Genomic DNA, 14,409 nt, shown 5'->3' with positions numbered 1-14,409 from the left:
AAAATTAATTATATAAATTATAATTTAAGAATAAAAAAAATTACAAAGTGTTGAATTTAAAATTTAAATTTGTACTCAAATAAAATTTTTAGTTTTATACAAGATTCTTAATATAGTACATAAATTTTCATAAAATTTATATAAAAAATTTTGTCTAAGTTTTTCTACTCTAATTATAACCAAATGAAAGGAGATATTAAGAGAGTTGAATATGTGAAAGGAGAAACAATGACAAAGAAACTATATAATTGTGATATATTTAAGGGTGTAATAAAGTCGAGTCAAGTTAATATAGTAAAAAGTTTGAGTTTGAGTTCGATTTTCAACTCGTGATTTGATATTCGGCTTGAACTCGATTGAATTTCATTTTTTTAACTCGAGTTCGATTCGTAATCGAAATCGAGCTACTCAAATTCGCTCGATTAAACATGATTAATATGTAAAAATAAGCTCGATTCTTAAATTCGATAAAAATTCAATTATTTACGCTTGAGTTCGAGCTCGAATTCGAGATATTTTATTAATTAAAATAATTAAAAAAATTTAAATATAAAAATTTTGATTAGGCTTATGAATTACTCGAATCGGATATAAAAATACTCAAATTCGATTCGATTGATGAGTCGAACTACTTAAACTCGAATTCGACTCGATAATAATCGAATCACATTCAAATTTTATTCAAATCGAATCTGAATAATTTATTAATATTAATATATTATTTATACCTCTAAATATAACTAGCTATAATCTTCATAATTTTCTTTTGGTCCCCTCCATGTTTCCTTTATAGGTTGTGATCCAAAAGGACTTTGTTTTCATTTGGAGACTTACTGCTATAAAATACAGATAATAATAATTTACAAAAAACAAAAGTAGTTTTAATTTCAGGTATGGTCTCGGCCACATGGAAAGATGGGAAAACACATGGGCAACCTAACCTAATGTTTATAATTTTAAATTTATTTATTATTATTTCTTACTCTATTTGAAGAATATTGAAGGGATCTATCCTTTCTATATATGGATATATTCAAAGTTAATATAATTAATATTATATCAATGATTGTTGATTCAAATGATAAAAAATTTAATTTTTTTAAAATAAAGTATCAATTTCGAGTTTTATAAATAAAAAAAATAAATTTAAAAGAGTTTTTTTTTTTATAAGATTTAATCTAATTTGACTCCGAATAAATCTCAAAAAAAAAAAAAAAAAGATATATATCAATTCTCATTAATTTCTTGTGTGATAATGCGAACATATGCTATTGCATATTATATACTTATGAAATTAAAATTTTCATTGATTATATATGGAATGATTTTTTAATCCATTGATTTAAGTATATTAAAGGTTTTTTTTGTTAGAATATTTTTTATTTTTTTATAAAAAATATTATAATCTGTAAAATAAAAAAAATTATAAATATTAAAATTTAAATTTTAAAGTTGAAAATTTTGACTATATAACTGCGAAAATTCAATTCAAATGACTGCCTTTATGGAAACAATGTGTCCTCCTATCTAAATCCTTTATTTATCAAACACAATCAACGTATGCATCATTAATTCTAGAAGAGAAAAACTTCAATGCAAATCACATTTTACTAGAGTAACATACGAAATTTTATGTTATAGGATGGCCTAGAAACTGGCTTTAATGTCAAAATTTCCAAATTCTACTCCAACATTCATAAAATTTTCAATTTTTTTTGGTGTGGGTGGCCACTACAAATTTATTTCTGTTGGCTTTTCCTAATCATTGTCGAGTGTGGAAGGCATAATATTACTAATATTCAATGTGCTGAATCTTCATTGGAACAGTTAAATCAGACCACAATTTCAATAAAAAAATAGTCCAAAAGCTTAAGGTAGGGTTGCCCATGGATTTTGATTACGAACAGTACATAAAACTAGTATTTCTATTTGTTTATTTTATTTATTTTTGCAAAGAGAAAGCATGGCGTAACAGTTCCAGATTTGGCAAATCGCAAAGGCCACCGCCCAAAGCAAAGCAAATGACCAAAATTCTTTTTCCAATCTTCGGCTTTTTGAGCTTTTTGCCTTAAACCGACAGCCTATCAAGTCTCAAGTCACGTGACAAAATGCCCAACAGCTAACATGACCACCCTTATGCCATTTATAATTCGGATACTTGAATTATATAAAATATTAAAAATTATATATTTATATTATATTTTATATAAAAATTGTATATTAAAATTTGTATTTATATTAAAAAATAAACTATATATTTTTTATTTTATTAAATTTATATATAATAATTATTTAAATTTTAAATCTTGTTATTTTTATATTTTTTATTTATTTATATTATTTTATTATATTTTAAATTATCATATCTATTATCATATTATTAAAAAAAAAAAACCAAAACACACAAAAAAATTATGAATTTAGTAGATTTGGACTGGACCCAATTAAAATCAAAATATTCTTAAAATAGGCAATCAATTACCTAATTTTGCTAAAGTTCTTTTCTAAAAAAATACATCCTACTAATAATTTAGTATGGTGCTTCTTTTGTCGGTTGTAATCATGATTAAATCAGTTTATAAGTTGGATTTTTAACAAAAATTTTTAGGTTCGATTTTGATATCATTTGTTTATTGGAATTATTAATTTAAATATAAAATATTTTTTAATGTTTTAATATTATTTTAAATAATCAAGCAAATGATGTGTAAGTTAGTTTATGAAATTTCAATTTAAGAATATTAACTTTTTTTAATGTAAAAGTACACTAAAAAATAAATGAAATGTCAACATAAAACATTTTCCTTATTTAGACTTTATACATGTATTTGGAAGCTTGTAATGTGGCATATTGGCGTGCCATGGAATCTCAAAAGCTTCCTTATTTGGGTAATAATATTAATTAAAAATAAAAAAAGTAATATAATTTAAAATTTAAAAAATATATACAGATTTTAAAAAATAAAAAATATATTTTATATTTAATATATCAATACAAATTTAATATGTTAATTTTTGTACTTTATACGTATTTGATATAAAATAAAAATAATACAAAAACATTAATTCTCTTATCTAGACGACACCATCTTTTTTAACTTTGGCATATTTCCTTCATTTGATCTATTTGCTTTAGCTTTATTATTTTTCTTAAAATAGTTCCAATGTAATTGTCTATCATCATAATTATTTTTGGAACCTATTATCTGTAATATTATAATTTATTAAATCAATCACAATTTAAAATTACGTGAATTGCATAAAAATTTTATTTGAAATTTATATTTATAAATAAAGAACCCTTAGATAATACAATGTAACTAAATAATTATATGATTGCAAAATTATAATAAAAAATTATAAATGAAATGCTTGCAACTATATCTATCATTTGCATTTACATTAGTTTCTTCATTGTACCACCCCATTTAAAATTGAAGCAATACTCACTTCGTTTTTATTTGTTTGTCTTACATTGACTTTTATGAAGTTTAAGAAAATTTTTTTTATTTTAATGTATTTAATATTAAAATTAAAATTTTTTTATAAAATAAAATATTTATAATTTTTAATATCAAAAAATAAAAAATCATAAAAAAATAATTAAAAATATAAAAAAAAGTTTTAAATTATAAAAAAAAAAGGCATAATTTTGAAACATAAAAAAAAAAAAAAAAAAAACAGAGGAAATAATATGATAGGAAAGGGTTGTCTTGGTATTGAACCCATTTTTATTGCATAACATTACTCACCCACATGTTACTTTGGTATTACAATTATTTTTGTCAAGACTCCATCACTTTAATGCTATTTTCCAATTTTTTTGGGGTGGATTTTCCAACAAATTTTGAGAAAACAAACAATTAAAACTATAGATTTTTATCAATTTATGACGTAAACATTTTCTCCATTCATGTATATGTTTTATTATCTTTTTGACCTCAATGACAATAATTTTTTTTGTTGTGTTTACTTACAAAACAAATGATTTTTTTATTGACAATAATTGGCAAGTGGTTTATTATTATCCATGAAAAAATGACGTCGATCATTTTTGGGCAGCTCAACTATTGGTCAGTTCTTAAGCAACGGGCAACGGGCAACGGGCCGTTTCATTGCGCCCTTTTCCTTCTTTAAAACCCACAAGATACCATTTGCTTAAAAAAAAGGCTAAGTAAAAATTCACAAAGAGAGAGAGAGAGAAAAAAATCAAAACTTTTTTCTCTCTTGTAAAATCTGCCCGCTTTGATTCCCTTTTAAGAACATAAAAAAAATTGAAGGTTTGTTCAACCAAATCTATATATTGAAAGGGGTCAGGGGGCGGATTTTAATGTTAATAAAGGTTTTCATTTTGTAATTTATTGTGCATAAATTTTTATTTATTTTTTTAAGATAAGTTTGTGAATTATCATTATAAACAATTGTACCGTTAATTATTTGGGGAAAGTTGATAAACTAGGGTGGAAATTCTTGATGGGTTTTTTGGTTGATTCCCAAAAAGAAGGTGTTGGTTCATCATGGGGTGGTTTAAAGAGTTTGGTAAGAAGAAAACAGGTAGATTCTGCTCATTCCAAGCGTTTGGGTCATCATCAATTGGCTAAAGAATTGACAGTTCCTCATCTCATAGCAATTGGTAATATTTTATGTTTTTAGGGGAAATTTTTTGCCTTGATTTGTGTGTTTTAGATTTTTCCGGGAAAGCTTGACATTGGTTTTGCGTTTTTTGCTTTTTTTTTTTTTTTTTTCTTTGGGGAAAATTGGATATCTATTTTTTGGGGAGAGGAATGTGGGGATTTGAACCTGAATTTGTGTTTTTTAGCTTTTTTCTTTCTTGGTTTTGTGTTGTTTAGCTGTTATTTGGGAAAATTTTTTATCTTCTTTTTGTGTGTTTAACTGTTTCTTATCTTATAGCAATATGTTTATTTGATTATTTGTTTTATTTTTAGTTCTTTTTGGGGAAATTTTGATCCAGTTTTGTGTTTTTAGCTGTTTTATTTATTGATTTTGAGGTGTTTTGGATGCTGGGTTTGGATCTTTATTCACACTTTTGTTGTATATTACTGGTTTTTGTTACTTATTTCGTATTATGGATATCTTTGATGTATTGGTTATTTTTCTTTTTGAGTTTTGTTTGGTTTGATTTTATTTCTTCTAGCTTGGACTTGGGCATATTTTAGTTCCTTTTACTTTTAAGATTATGGTTTCTTTGCCTTTTTTTTTTTTTTTTGGATATCTATAATAGATAGCTTATTGTGAAATTTGGTGCACTGTGATTAGGTGTTGGATCAACAATTGGAGCTGGAGTTTATATTCTTGTTGGAACAGTTGCTAGAGAGCATTCTGGTCCAGCTCTTACCATTTCATTTCTAATAGCTGGAATTGCTGCTGCTCTCTCTGCGTTTTGCTATGCTGAGCTTGCAAGTCGTTGCCCATCTGCTGGGAGTGCCTATCATTATTCATACATTTGTGTTGGTGAAGGGTAATTTCTAGTTTTCTTGTTTTATCTTGTACATTTCTTACTGTTGTTCTTTGTTCGTGCAATTTGAAAAGTTGATTGTTAGGATTTAGCTTTAATAATAGTCTTATTTGATAAAAGAATAAAAAGTAGCTGTAAGGGTACAATCCTTCTTCTTTCTTTATTCTCGAGGATTTATCATTTTTCCAGCCTCTGATATAAGCAATATCATTTTGTAGCGTTGCCTGGTTGATTGGTTGGGCTCTGATACTGGAGTATACAATTGGTGGAGCTGCAGTTGCTCGTGGCATTTCCCCTAATCTGGTTATAATGATTTTTCTTAGTCAAAAATTTTTTGCCTTCCTGTTTTTGGCTGGACTGGTTATAGTGATTTTGTTTGCTACTTGCATTGCACTCTTACTTATTTTGTTTTGATTTTTGCATCTAGGCTTTGCTTTTTGGAGGTGAAAATAGTCTACCAATTTTTCTAGCTCGTCAACATATCCCTGGTCTTGATATTATGGTGGACCCATGTGCTGCAGTTCTGGTTTTCATTGTGACTGGGCTCTTGTGTGTGGGAATCAAGGAGGTGCTTTCTATCACCTTTTTCAATTTCAGTTCCTTTTCTTTGTGTGGCTGATGACCAATCATCCTTTGTAACTGTAAATTTAAAGCATCTCTGCACTTCTCATGCAGAGTACAGTTGCACAAGGCATTGTCACCACTGCAAATGTATGTGCCATGATTTTTGTGATAGTAGCTGGTGGTTATCTGGGTTTTAAGAGTGGATGGACTGGTTACGAACTACCTACTGGGTAATTGGCATTTCTTGCTGTATTTCCATGTCAATATGATAATTTCAAGAATTGTTATTTAACTTATTTATCCAATAGGTATTTTCCCTTTGGGGTGGACGGAGTGCTTGCTGGGTCTGCAACAGTCTTCTTTGCTTATATTGGTTTTGATTCGGTTGCCAGCACTGCTGAGGAGGTATATGGTTTCTTTTCTTATGGCAGTTTACCATTTATTTAAAGTTGTCTTTTCTTGGTGATCTAAAGAATTTGAAATCATGTATGACAGGTGAAGAATCCCCAACGAGATTTGCCACTGGGTATCGCAACAGCCCTCTCCATTTGTTGTGGGTTGTACATGCTGGTGTCTGTTGTGATTGTTGGTCTGGTCCCCTATTATGCAATGGATCCTGACACCCCCATCTCTTCTGCATTTTCTAGCCTTGGAATGCGATGGGCGGCGTGAGTATTGTTCGTGCATTCAAAGTGTTTGTACTTGTTTTTTGTTTTCTGGAACCTTTTTACACGAGGAACCTTCCTATTTTGTTGTTTCAGTTACATAATAACTGTTGGAGCTGTTACTGCCCTTTGCTCAACATTGATGGGCTCTATCCTCCCTCAGGTACAAATCAAGTTTCCAATGGTGTAACTGTGAAATTGTTTGGCATTCTGCAAATATTCCATCAATGTGATGTTAATTGGCCATATTTATTGTCCATATTACATTACTGTTGTCATTTTTTCTCAAATGATGGTCTCAAATTAGAATTATTGGTAATCATTCTAATTGCAGAGCTAAAGATAACCCAAGATGAGAACTACAAAGTATATGTTCAATTCAATGTTGCATCAAAAGATATACTAACTCTAGAGATCCTTTTCAACTATCATAGCATTTGGATTCTATTGTGACTTCAGAACCGATGTAAACTTGTTGATTGCATATATATATATTAATGTAAAGATATGTATCAACTTTTTAATTAGTGTTGTCAGAACTTCAACCTACTCACTTATCATCTTAATCCGTAAATAATAAAATCCTAGCACCTAAATCTACATGATTGATCATAGATCTTTATATTTTTATTTTTACATTATTTAGTTATTTAATATTACTTAATTGTGTGTTTTCAGCCTCGAATTCTTATGGCAATGGCTAGAGATGGATTGCTGCCATCCTTTTTTTCAGATGTTAATAAACGCACCCAAGTTCCTGTCAAGAGCACATTGGCAACTGGTATAGTTGCTGCTACATTGTCATTCTTCATGGATGTTTCACAATTGGCAGGGATGGTAAGTAGGGCCAGCATTTCTTGCAATTGGGGTTGGATTCTTTTCCCTTTTTTGGGGCCTCATGGTGTAGACCACACTATTATTTTATCATTTTGAATATGGATTTAAACTTGCAGCTGTGTGTATGCTATGCTTGTAGTTTGCTAGGTCTTGGGTGCATTCACTTGCTGTGGTGACCCTTTCTTCGTTAAGTTGAAAGTAAAAGGAAATTTTATAACCATATAATGATATATCTCTGATTGTTGCCATAATCCGATTGATTATTTAAAGTTTGCAATACAACATTAGTAGGCTGTTTACAGTTTTAGTTTCTTTTCTGAGTTTTGATTCCAGCTTAAAAGTCTGCTTTAGGTAGGTGCTTTATCACAAAAATTGATGTCACAAGGTTTCCATGAACTAGGCTCCTCTGCCTCGAGTTTTAACTTTTAAGCTTATTAACTGGCCCTTGGATGCATATCCCTACAATATAGAGCTCCTAAGAGTTTCCTTTCTTTTGCAGGTTAGCGTGGGTACGCTTCTTGCATTTACTATGGTGGCAATTTCTGTGCTGATACTTAGATACGTTCCACCAGATGAGGTGCCACTTCCATCATCACTTCAGGAGTCAATCGATTCTGTCACACTAAGATATAGTAGTGATGCTCAGGTGATTAGTGGGGGAAACCCTAAGATGAGTTCTGGAGATAGTTCTGAGCCTTTGCTTGGAAACAAGAATGTTGCAGTTGATTGTCCCATTGTTGAAAAGCAAGAAGCTCTATCCAGTTGTAAGTTCCTTGCCTTCTGTCACCTTTTGTTATAGAAATCATATAAAATTAATTTAATAATCAGCATACAATGTCTTGGTTTGTCACTAACTTCCGTAAGCAATGTGCTTGAAGGCTTTTTCCTTGCTTTTAGAAGGCTGTGTAATTATTATTGCAGGTACTCTCGATGAAGAGAACAGACGAAAAGTTGCTGGCTGGACCATAATGTTAACATGTGTAGGGGCATTTACCCTTACATATGCAGCTTCAAATTTGTGGCTTCCAAGGTAGTTGATCATGACAGTGTTTTAAACTTAATGGAGTCTGAGACAATTGCTATTCTTAACCATTATTAAACTTTTCAGTATCATAAGTTAGGGAAAGGGGTGGGGAACTTTCATGATACAGGGTAAAAGACAGATATTTATATATAAAAAAAATGGGATCAAAAAGAGGGAGATGGAGAGGAAATTTCAGTGCTCTGGTGTTATACAATGATATGGCTGAAGAGAGAGAATTGAAGCCCATATTTTTTTTCAACGCTTGGCTGTAGGACATGTATTATGTCCACTATTTTGTTTTCTTTATTAAGGTGCTTGAAATGAAAAAAAAAGGGGGAGGGGGTGTTTTATATTGACATAGGATAATAGAAAAATAGCCCTGAGAGTCATTTTGTAGTGGTTTGCGGTATATATGGTTGAAGTTTATTTATTATCTTTCCATTGAATTTTATCTTTTTAAATGGTTTCATTATTTAGTTTTTTCTTTCTGTTTAATGGTTGTTGGTGTCTTCCTTTAGCCTTCTTCGGTTCACATTATGTGGAGCTGGTGGTGTTCTTCTTCTGTCTGGTCTGATTGTGCTCACCTGTATAGATCAAGATGATGCTAGGCATAACTTTGGACATACAGGAGGTATGCTTTCTTGCCATCCCATTTTGATATCTTCATGATTTCATCTATTTATGCATGGTTAATTAATGAGATAATATTGATATATATTTATATATATTCAGGTTTCATATGCCCTTTTGTTCCTCTCCTACCAATTGCCTGCATTCTTATCAATGTCTACCTGCTCATTAATTTGGGGTAAGTGTTAACTAAATTAACCTGTTCTTTATTTCTCTTATTTTCACGTGGCCTTTGGATGCTGCTGATTTGGTCATCGAGAATTAATCACAACTTTGGTACCATCAAATGGTTACTCAATTTGTACATCTTTTTCACTTGTATTATTCTCATACTATGTTCTATGTCATTGTCAGGGCTGCTACCTGGGCTCGGGTTTCTGTATGGCTCGTAATAGGGGTTCTTGTTTATGCATTTTATGGCCGTACCCACAGCTCACTGCTCGATGCAGTCTATGTTTCTGCAGCTCATGCAGATGAAATTTATCGCTCCTCTGGGGACTCTTTGGCTTAATTGCCCCTTAATCAAAATTTACTATAAAGAAAAGATATAGGGAGAAGTGTGGAATATGTCTGCACCAATGCTTGTTGGTCTTAGTTTTAGAGAAGAATCTCAATGTTGTATGCTTGTAATTTTTTCTATCCCCAATTATTGTAATTGTAATCTATTGCGGCAGGTTTGATGACCTTAAATCAGTCGCTTGCTTGTATGTCACATATTTTCTCAGGATGGGAAAACTCATTGAAAAATGTAAATGATTAGCGAACTGAAGATAGATTTCTCTCGACAAGTAAAGGGTTAATTTTTTTTTTCTTACATTAAAGGTCAAGTTTCGCAACTTGAGAATAAGAGAAAGGGTGGAGATTTAAATTTTAGATTTATTGTATGTTATTTTTAAGAGTGATTGTATAATTAAACTTCAGATATAAAAGGTAGCCTTTCAAGAAATGAATCAAGTAGATAACCATAAGTGCTATAATTTCGAAGGAACCATTTCATTTTTTGACAGCTTTGCTGGAACAGGGGACAAATGACAAAAGAGGCTACCTATGGTTTAAGCTTTGGGGCTTGTTTGTAGCCAAGAAGACTGCTTGGTCCTTGTTGTCTCTTTTGTGCAAGTTAAGGTTCATTTTTGTTACGGGGAAGCAAACAGTATTGCTGGTATTTGGGAAAGGAGAGCTGCTATTATTCATGGACTTGATTTTATTTACTCTGCTCCATCTAGAGTTATACTATTGTTTATTGTTGGGTATACAAAATTATAATATGATAAGATAAGCTGATATTATACATAAGATTATATCAAATAATGTTATTTTATTTCATATTTGATGCGTTAAAGATTAGTATAAGATAATCTATTTAATGGTTAAAATTATCATTTCTTAAAGTTTATATAATTTTAATTATTAATGTAATTTTTAAAAGTATAATAAGACATACAAATTTAATTCTATAAATTAAAATAATCTTCTTCATTTTAAGATGATTGAATCAATTTATATCAAGAAGATGATTAATACAAATAAAATATAATATAAGATAATTATCATCTAATCTTATCCATTGTCCTGTGCATTAAGCATGATCTGTGTACCTAATATCAGTCTGAAAATCTACATGCATTTTGTATTCAATCCTATAAGATTGGAGGTCACTTTCCTGTAAGCTCTATATTTTGCTAAAGTAAATAATCTTGAGTTCAGGATCCAAAAAAAAAAAAAAAACCGTTGGATTGATAAAAAAAAAAAATTCTTCTATGGATTTTTGTTTCTTGCTATAAATTTTGTTGCATGAATTCGTCAGGCACAATGTAAACAAGCATGCTTGGACCGACCCAGGAAGGAAATGTACTGGGTAATTGGTAAAACCCAAGAACTCTTTACCACTCAACACAGAAAAAGCATAAGTTATATAGCAGAATTAGCTTTAGGCCCTGCAGTGCTTTTGTTTCCAAAGAGTTCAAAGATGCAGAAATCAAATATATTTTTGAGATCGAAACACGGTTACATGGACGAGTTAATAAACAAAATTAGTCTAGGAAGATTCTCAAGAGCCAACATGAAAATTCCAGCCAACACGAACATCAAAATAAAAGCTGCCAGTATTTTTGCGATGTAAAGAAAACTGATTCCTGGTTTTGAAGCCCCCTTAGCAGAATGAGAGTCATCAAAGTTCTGTCAAATTGAAAACAAAGAAAAAAAATGTATTTCAGCCAAGCATATAAAACATTTTAAGGCAGGAAATGATAAAGCATCATCAACCCTAGCGTATTTCGTGAAGGAAAGAGATGAACATATCAACATAGATGATGAAGAAGACTACTTAATTAAAGGTACATAAGCTTTTAAATAAGTTACGGTAGTGATAGAACCTCAAATTTTAGCATACATTATGAGGGAGCAGCAAGTGTAGTCATCACAGTATGGAAGGTTTTCCATTTAGCATTCACTCTTTACAAACACTTCCTCCGTGTATTAACTACTACAATACTACTATAACTCTGAATATTCTTAGAGCTGTAGATATGCAACTGAAGGGGGAAAAGTTGGACTTGGAGTTTAGCTTAGTTGGTTCATGCAACCACCTTTAAGAGGTGGCATCTAACAGGTCAGGACCTCAAATCTCAGTACCTGCAATCCCTTCTCTTATTCCCAGGCTGTAGCCCCTTTCGTACATAAAAAAAAAGTTCGCGGTTAAACAGGGAGATGTTATTCTTAACTAGACTATCTCTACTCTCTAAGGGACCCAATGAAATGGGTTTTAGGTTTTCTCTTCAGGTTTTTTTATCCAGATTATGACTTACCATAATTTATTTGTTCTTTCTCATCAAAGCATAACCAAAACTTTCCACTGAAAACCTCCTAATTAAATTATTGAATGGAAAGAAATACCAGAGGAAGTTATTACCTTTACAAAAGGGATCTGTGTTGAAACTCCACGAACAGCATCTTCTTTTCTGGTGCCTAAACCAAAACACAGACAAGGGTATGAAAAATCAGAACCTACATAATTGCAACATTCCAGATCACAATATATTTTGAATTGATAATACTCAATTACCTGGAAAATCCAATTCAGTAACTGTTTGCAACTTCCAACCATTGTCATAATTAACAAGAACCGCATCAGGGCCAAAGCTAATGGGTTCCTCCCCTTCTTTAACTGCTTCAATATGCAAAGCAAGAGGAGCTCCAATACCCAACTTTCTATTAATCAATGACACTGCAAATCCGGCCTTGGTACCCACTGCAAACCGGCTTTTCTTACCAGAACTTTTGCATATAACCTCCAAAAACTTCATATTCAACAAAAGCATTTTAAAAACAAATAATCCAATCAGTGTCACTGCCCTCAAAATCTAGAACAACAGACAATCAAAATATCAATCAGTTTTTTTATGGAACATCTGATGAGAATTGATAAACCCCATTAATAAACTAGCATCAAAATTCAAAGTTTCAATCAATATCACAATCATATGAGACAATTGCCATCCCACCACTGCCAGCATCAGTCCACATACATGAACATACAAACATACACACATAAAAACATATAGAAATTTAAAGTAAATAGAGAGAAAAGAGGGAGTTACTGGAGGAGGCTGTGGGGAATTGACTTCTTCAGGAAATTCTTCTGCCATGGGAGACAGAAAAGAAAAGCTGGAAAACAAACGTGACACCAATTCTAAATAAGCTTTAATCTTATCAAAGATTTGGGCTTCAAACATATAAAAAAATGGGCTTCAAGTAACTCAATTATATATGAAATCCATCCCCAGTACTCATAACCCATCAATTCTTCCTCAAAAACCAAAGCCCAAAGGGCCAAATAGCCTCTGAAAAAACACACTGAAGAAATTTTATTTTTTTCGAATTCATGCTTGCTTTCACTCATACAAGAATTTATTCAATTATACAATTAAATCATATTATATTCACTACAAAAACTATTTTTTTCCCTTTTGAACTTCACAATATCAATAGGTCTTTCATTGCTAGTTTCCCTAATATATGTAATATTTACTTTTAAATTCTGAGATAATATTTAAAAGATATTTAATCTGATATTTTATTTCATATTAAACATAGTATTGATAAGGACCACGAGAATAAAGTTTTCTTGGGAAATTCCTAATTAATCCTTATTTTTTTTTAATTTAATTTTTGGGAAAACTTCCATTTCGTGAAAAGAACAACAGCAAAGTATTGGTGTCATAATCTAAGCTGAAGATCAACTGATCCTTCCGTCATCCTTGGAATTGTAACAGTGGTAAAATGACCATTGGTAGATGAAACACTGGAAACCGCAATCCGATTGGCATTGGCATCATTGGGGAGTCGATATTTAGCACAAATGAAGCACAGGCTTTGATCATTGTTGACCCCAGTCACCTTGAGCAACCCATTCTCTTCAACTTCAAACTTCAAGTCATCTTTCTTGAATTGGGGAGAGCAAATCCTAAAGGAATATGACTCCCCATTTCTTTCAAATACCAATTGCATATTAGATTAGGTGGATTTCCCCTGTTTTTGTCAACCTTTTTATTTCACTTTTAGGGAAAAAAAAATGTTTGCTACAAGAATTTTCCATTTGTGGAGGCAGAATTTATAGTTGCAGCGTGGATAGAGAAAGAGAATGGTGTAAGGCTATTCTATTAATTGCAACAAACCATGAATTTCTGTTTTTTATAACCAGTTCATGCTTAAGATTCTTTGCATGCTTTTTGTCATCTTTCACATTAATTGTCTCTTTCACAAAGTTTTTTTTCTATTTTTTGGTCTTTGACGATGAGTTCTTTGTATTCTAATAAAGAAACAGTTTGAACCAGAAATTTAACTTAATTGATTAATGAGGAAATAATATCCAGATTTAGAGTTTAAATTCTTATTTTCAAAAACATCTTATGTAAAAAAAAATTAAAAGATCAAAAATATTTTAAAATTAAAATTTAATAATCATTTAAATTTATAATATTTTATTATAATTAATTAAAATTTAATTTTTAATTTTGATTTAGTTGAATTATCAAATAGACGAAATCTAATAATTTAACAAAATTTAATCAATTAATCTTAAACTGCAATCGATTGAAACAATTTTACTTCATCATACATAGAGCCAGGGGTGTAGCCAGGGGACTGGTGGGGGTCGTGATCCCCCCGAAATTTTTTTACGCTATCGTAACAGAATTCCTCAACCCACCAAAAAT

General features: G+C 30.7%; 2 protein-coding genes across 2 annotated transcripts; one reads left to right on the top strand and one right to left on the bottom strand.

The window, feature by feature from the left end:
- The first annotated feature begins 4,172 nt into the window (after positions 1–4,172).
- Positions 4,173–10,010, top strand: LOC111277007 (cationic amino acid transporter 2, vacuolar-like). The gene is made up of 14 exons (XM_022863090.2): positions 4,173–4,633; positions 5,278–5,479; positions 5,695–5,779; positions 5,904–6,044; positions 6,152–6,270; positions 6,349–6,445; positions 6,536–6,708; positions 6,802–6,868; positions 7,384–7,542; positions 8,042–8,306; positions 8,464–8,572; positions 9,085–9,197; positions 9,299–9,374; positions 9,551–10,010. Exons 1-14 carry the CDS (start codon positions 4,474–4,476, stop codon positions 9,705–9,707), a joined length of 1,923 nt encoding a protein of 640 aa, XP_022718825.1. The 5' UTR covers positions 4,173–4,473; the 3' UTR covers positions 9,708–10,010.
- A 1,073-nt stretch (positions 10,011–11,083) lies between these two features.
- Positions 11,084–12,929, bottom strand: LOC111277797 (uncharacterized). Its single transcript, XM_022864214.2, has 4 exons — positions 12,793–12,929; positions 12,258–12,492; positions 12,105–12,160; positions 11,084–11,371 (listed from the first exon to the last, which is right to left on the bottom strand). The coding sequence occupies exons 1-4, from the start codon at positions 12,925–12,927 to the stop codon at positions 11,201–11,203; spliced, it is 597 nt and encodes a 198-aa protein (XP_022719949.1). The 5' UTR covers positions 12,928–12,929; the 3' UTR covers positions 11,084–11,200.
- Positions 12,930–14,409: the final 1,480 nt, after the last annotated feature.

This window comes from Durio zibethinus, chromosome 7 (assembly GCF_047325235.1).
Source record: "Durio zibethinus cultivar Kanyao isolate XHJ-2024 chromosome 7, ASM4732523v1, whole genome shotgun sequence".
Lineage (NCBI taxonomy): Eukaryota > Viridiplantae > Streptophyta > Magnoliopsida > Malvales > Malvaceae > Durio > Durio zibethinus.
Note: the sequence above shows the minus strand (reverse complement) of the source record. Positions and strands in the feature narration are given on the sequence as shown.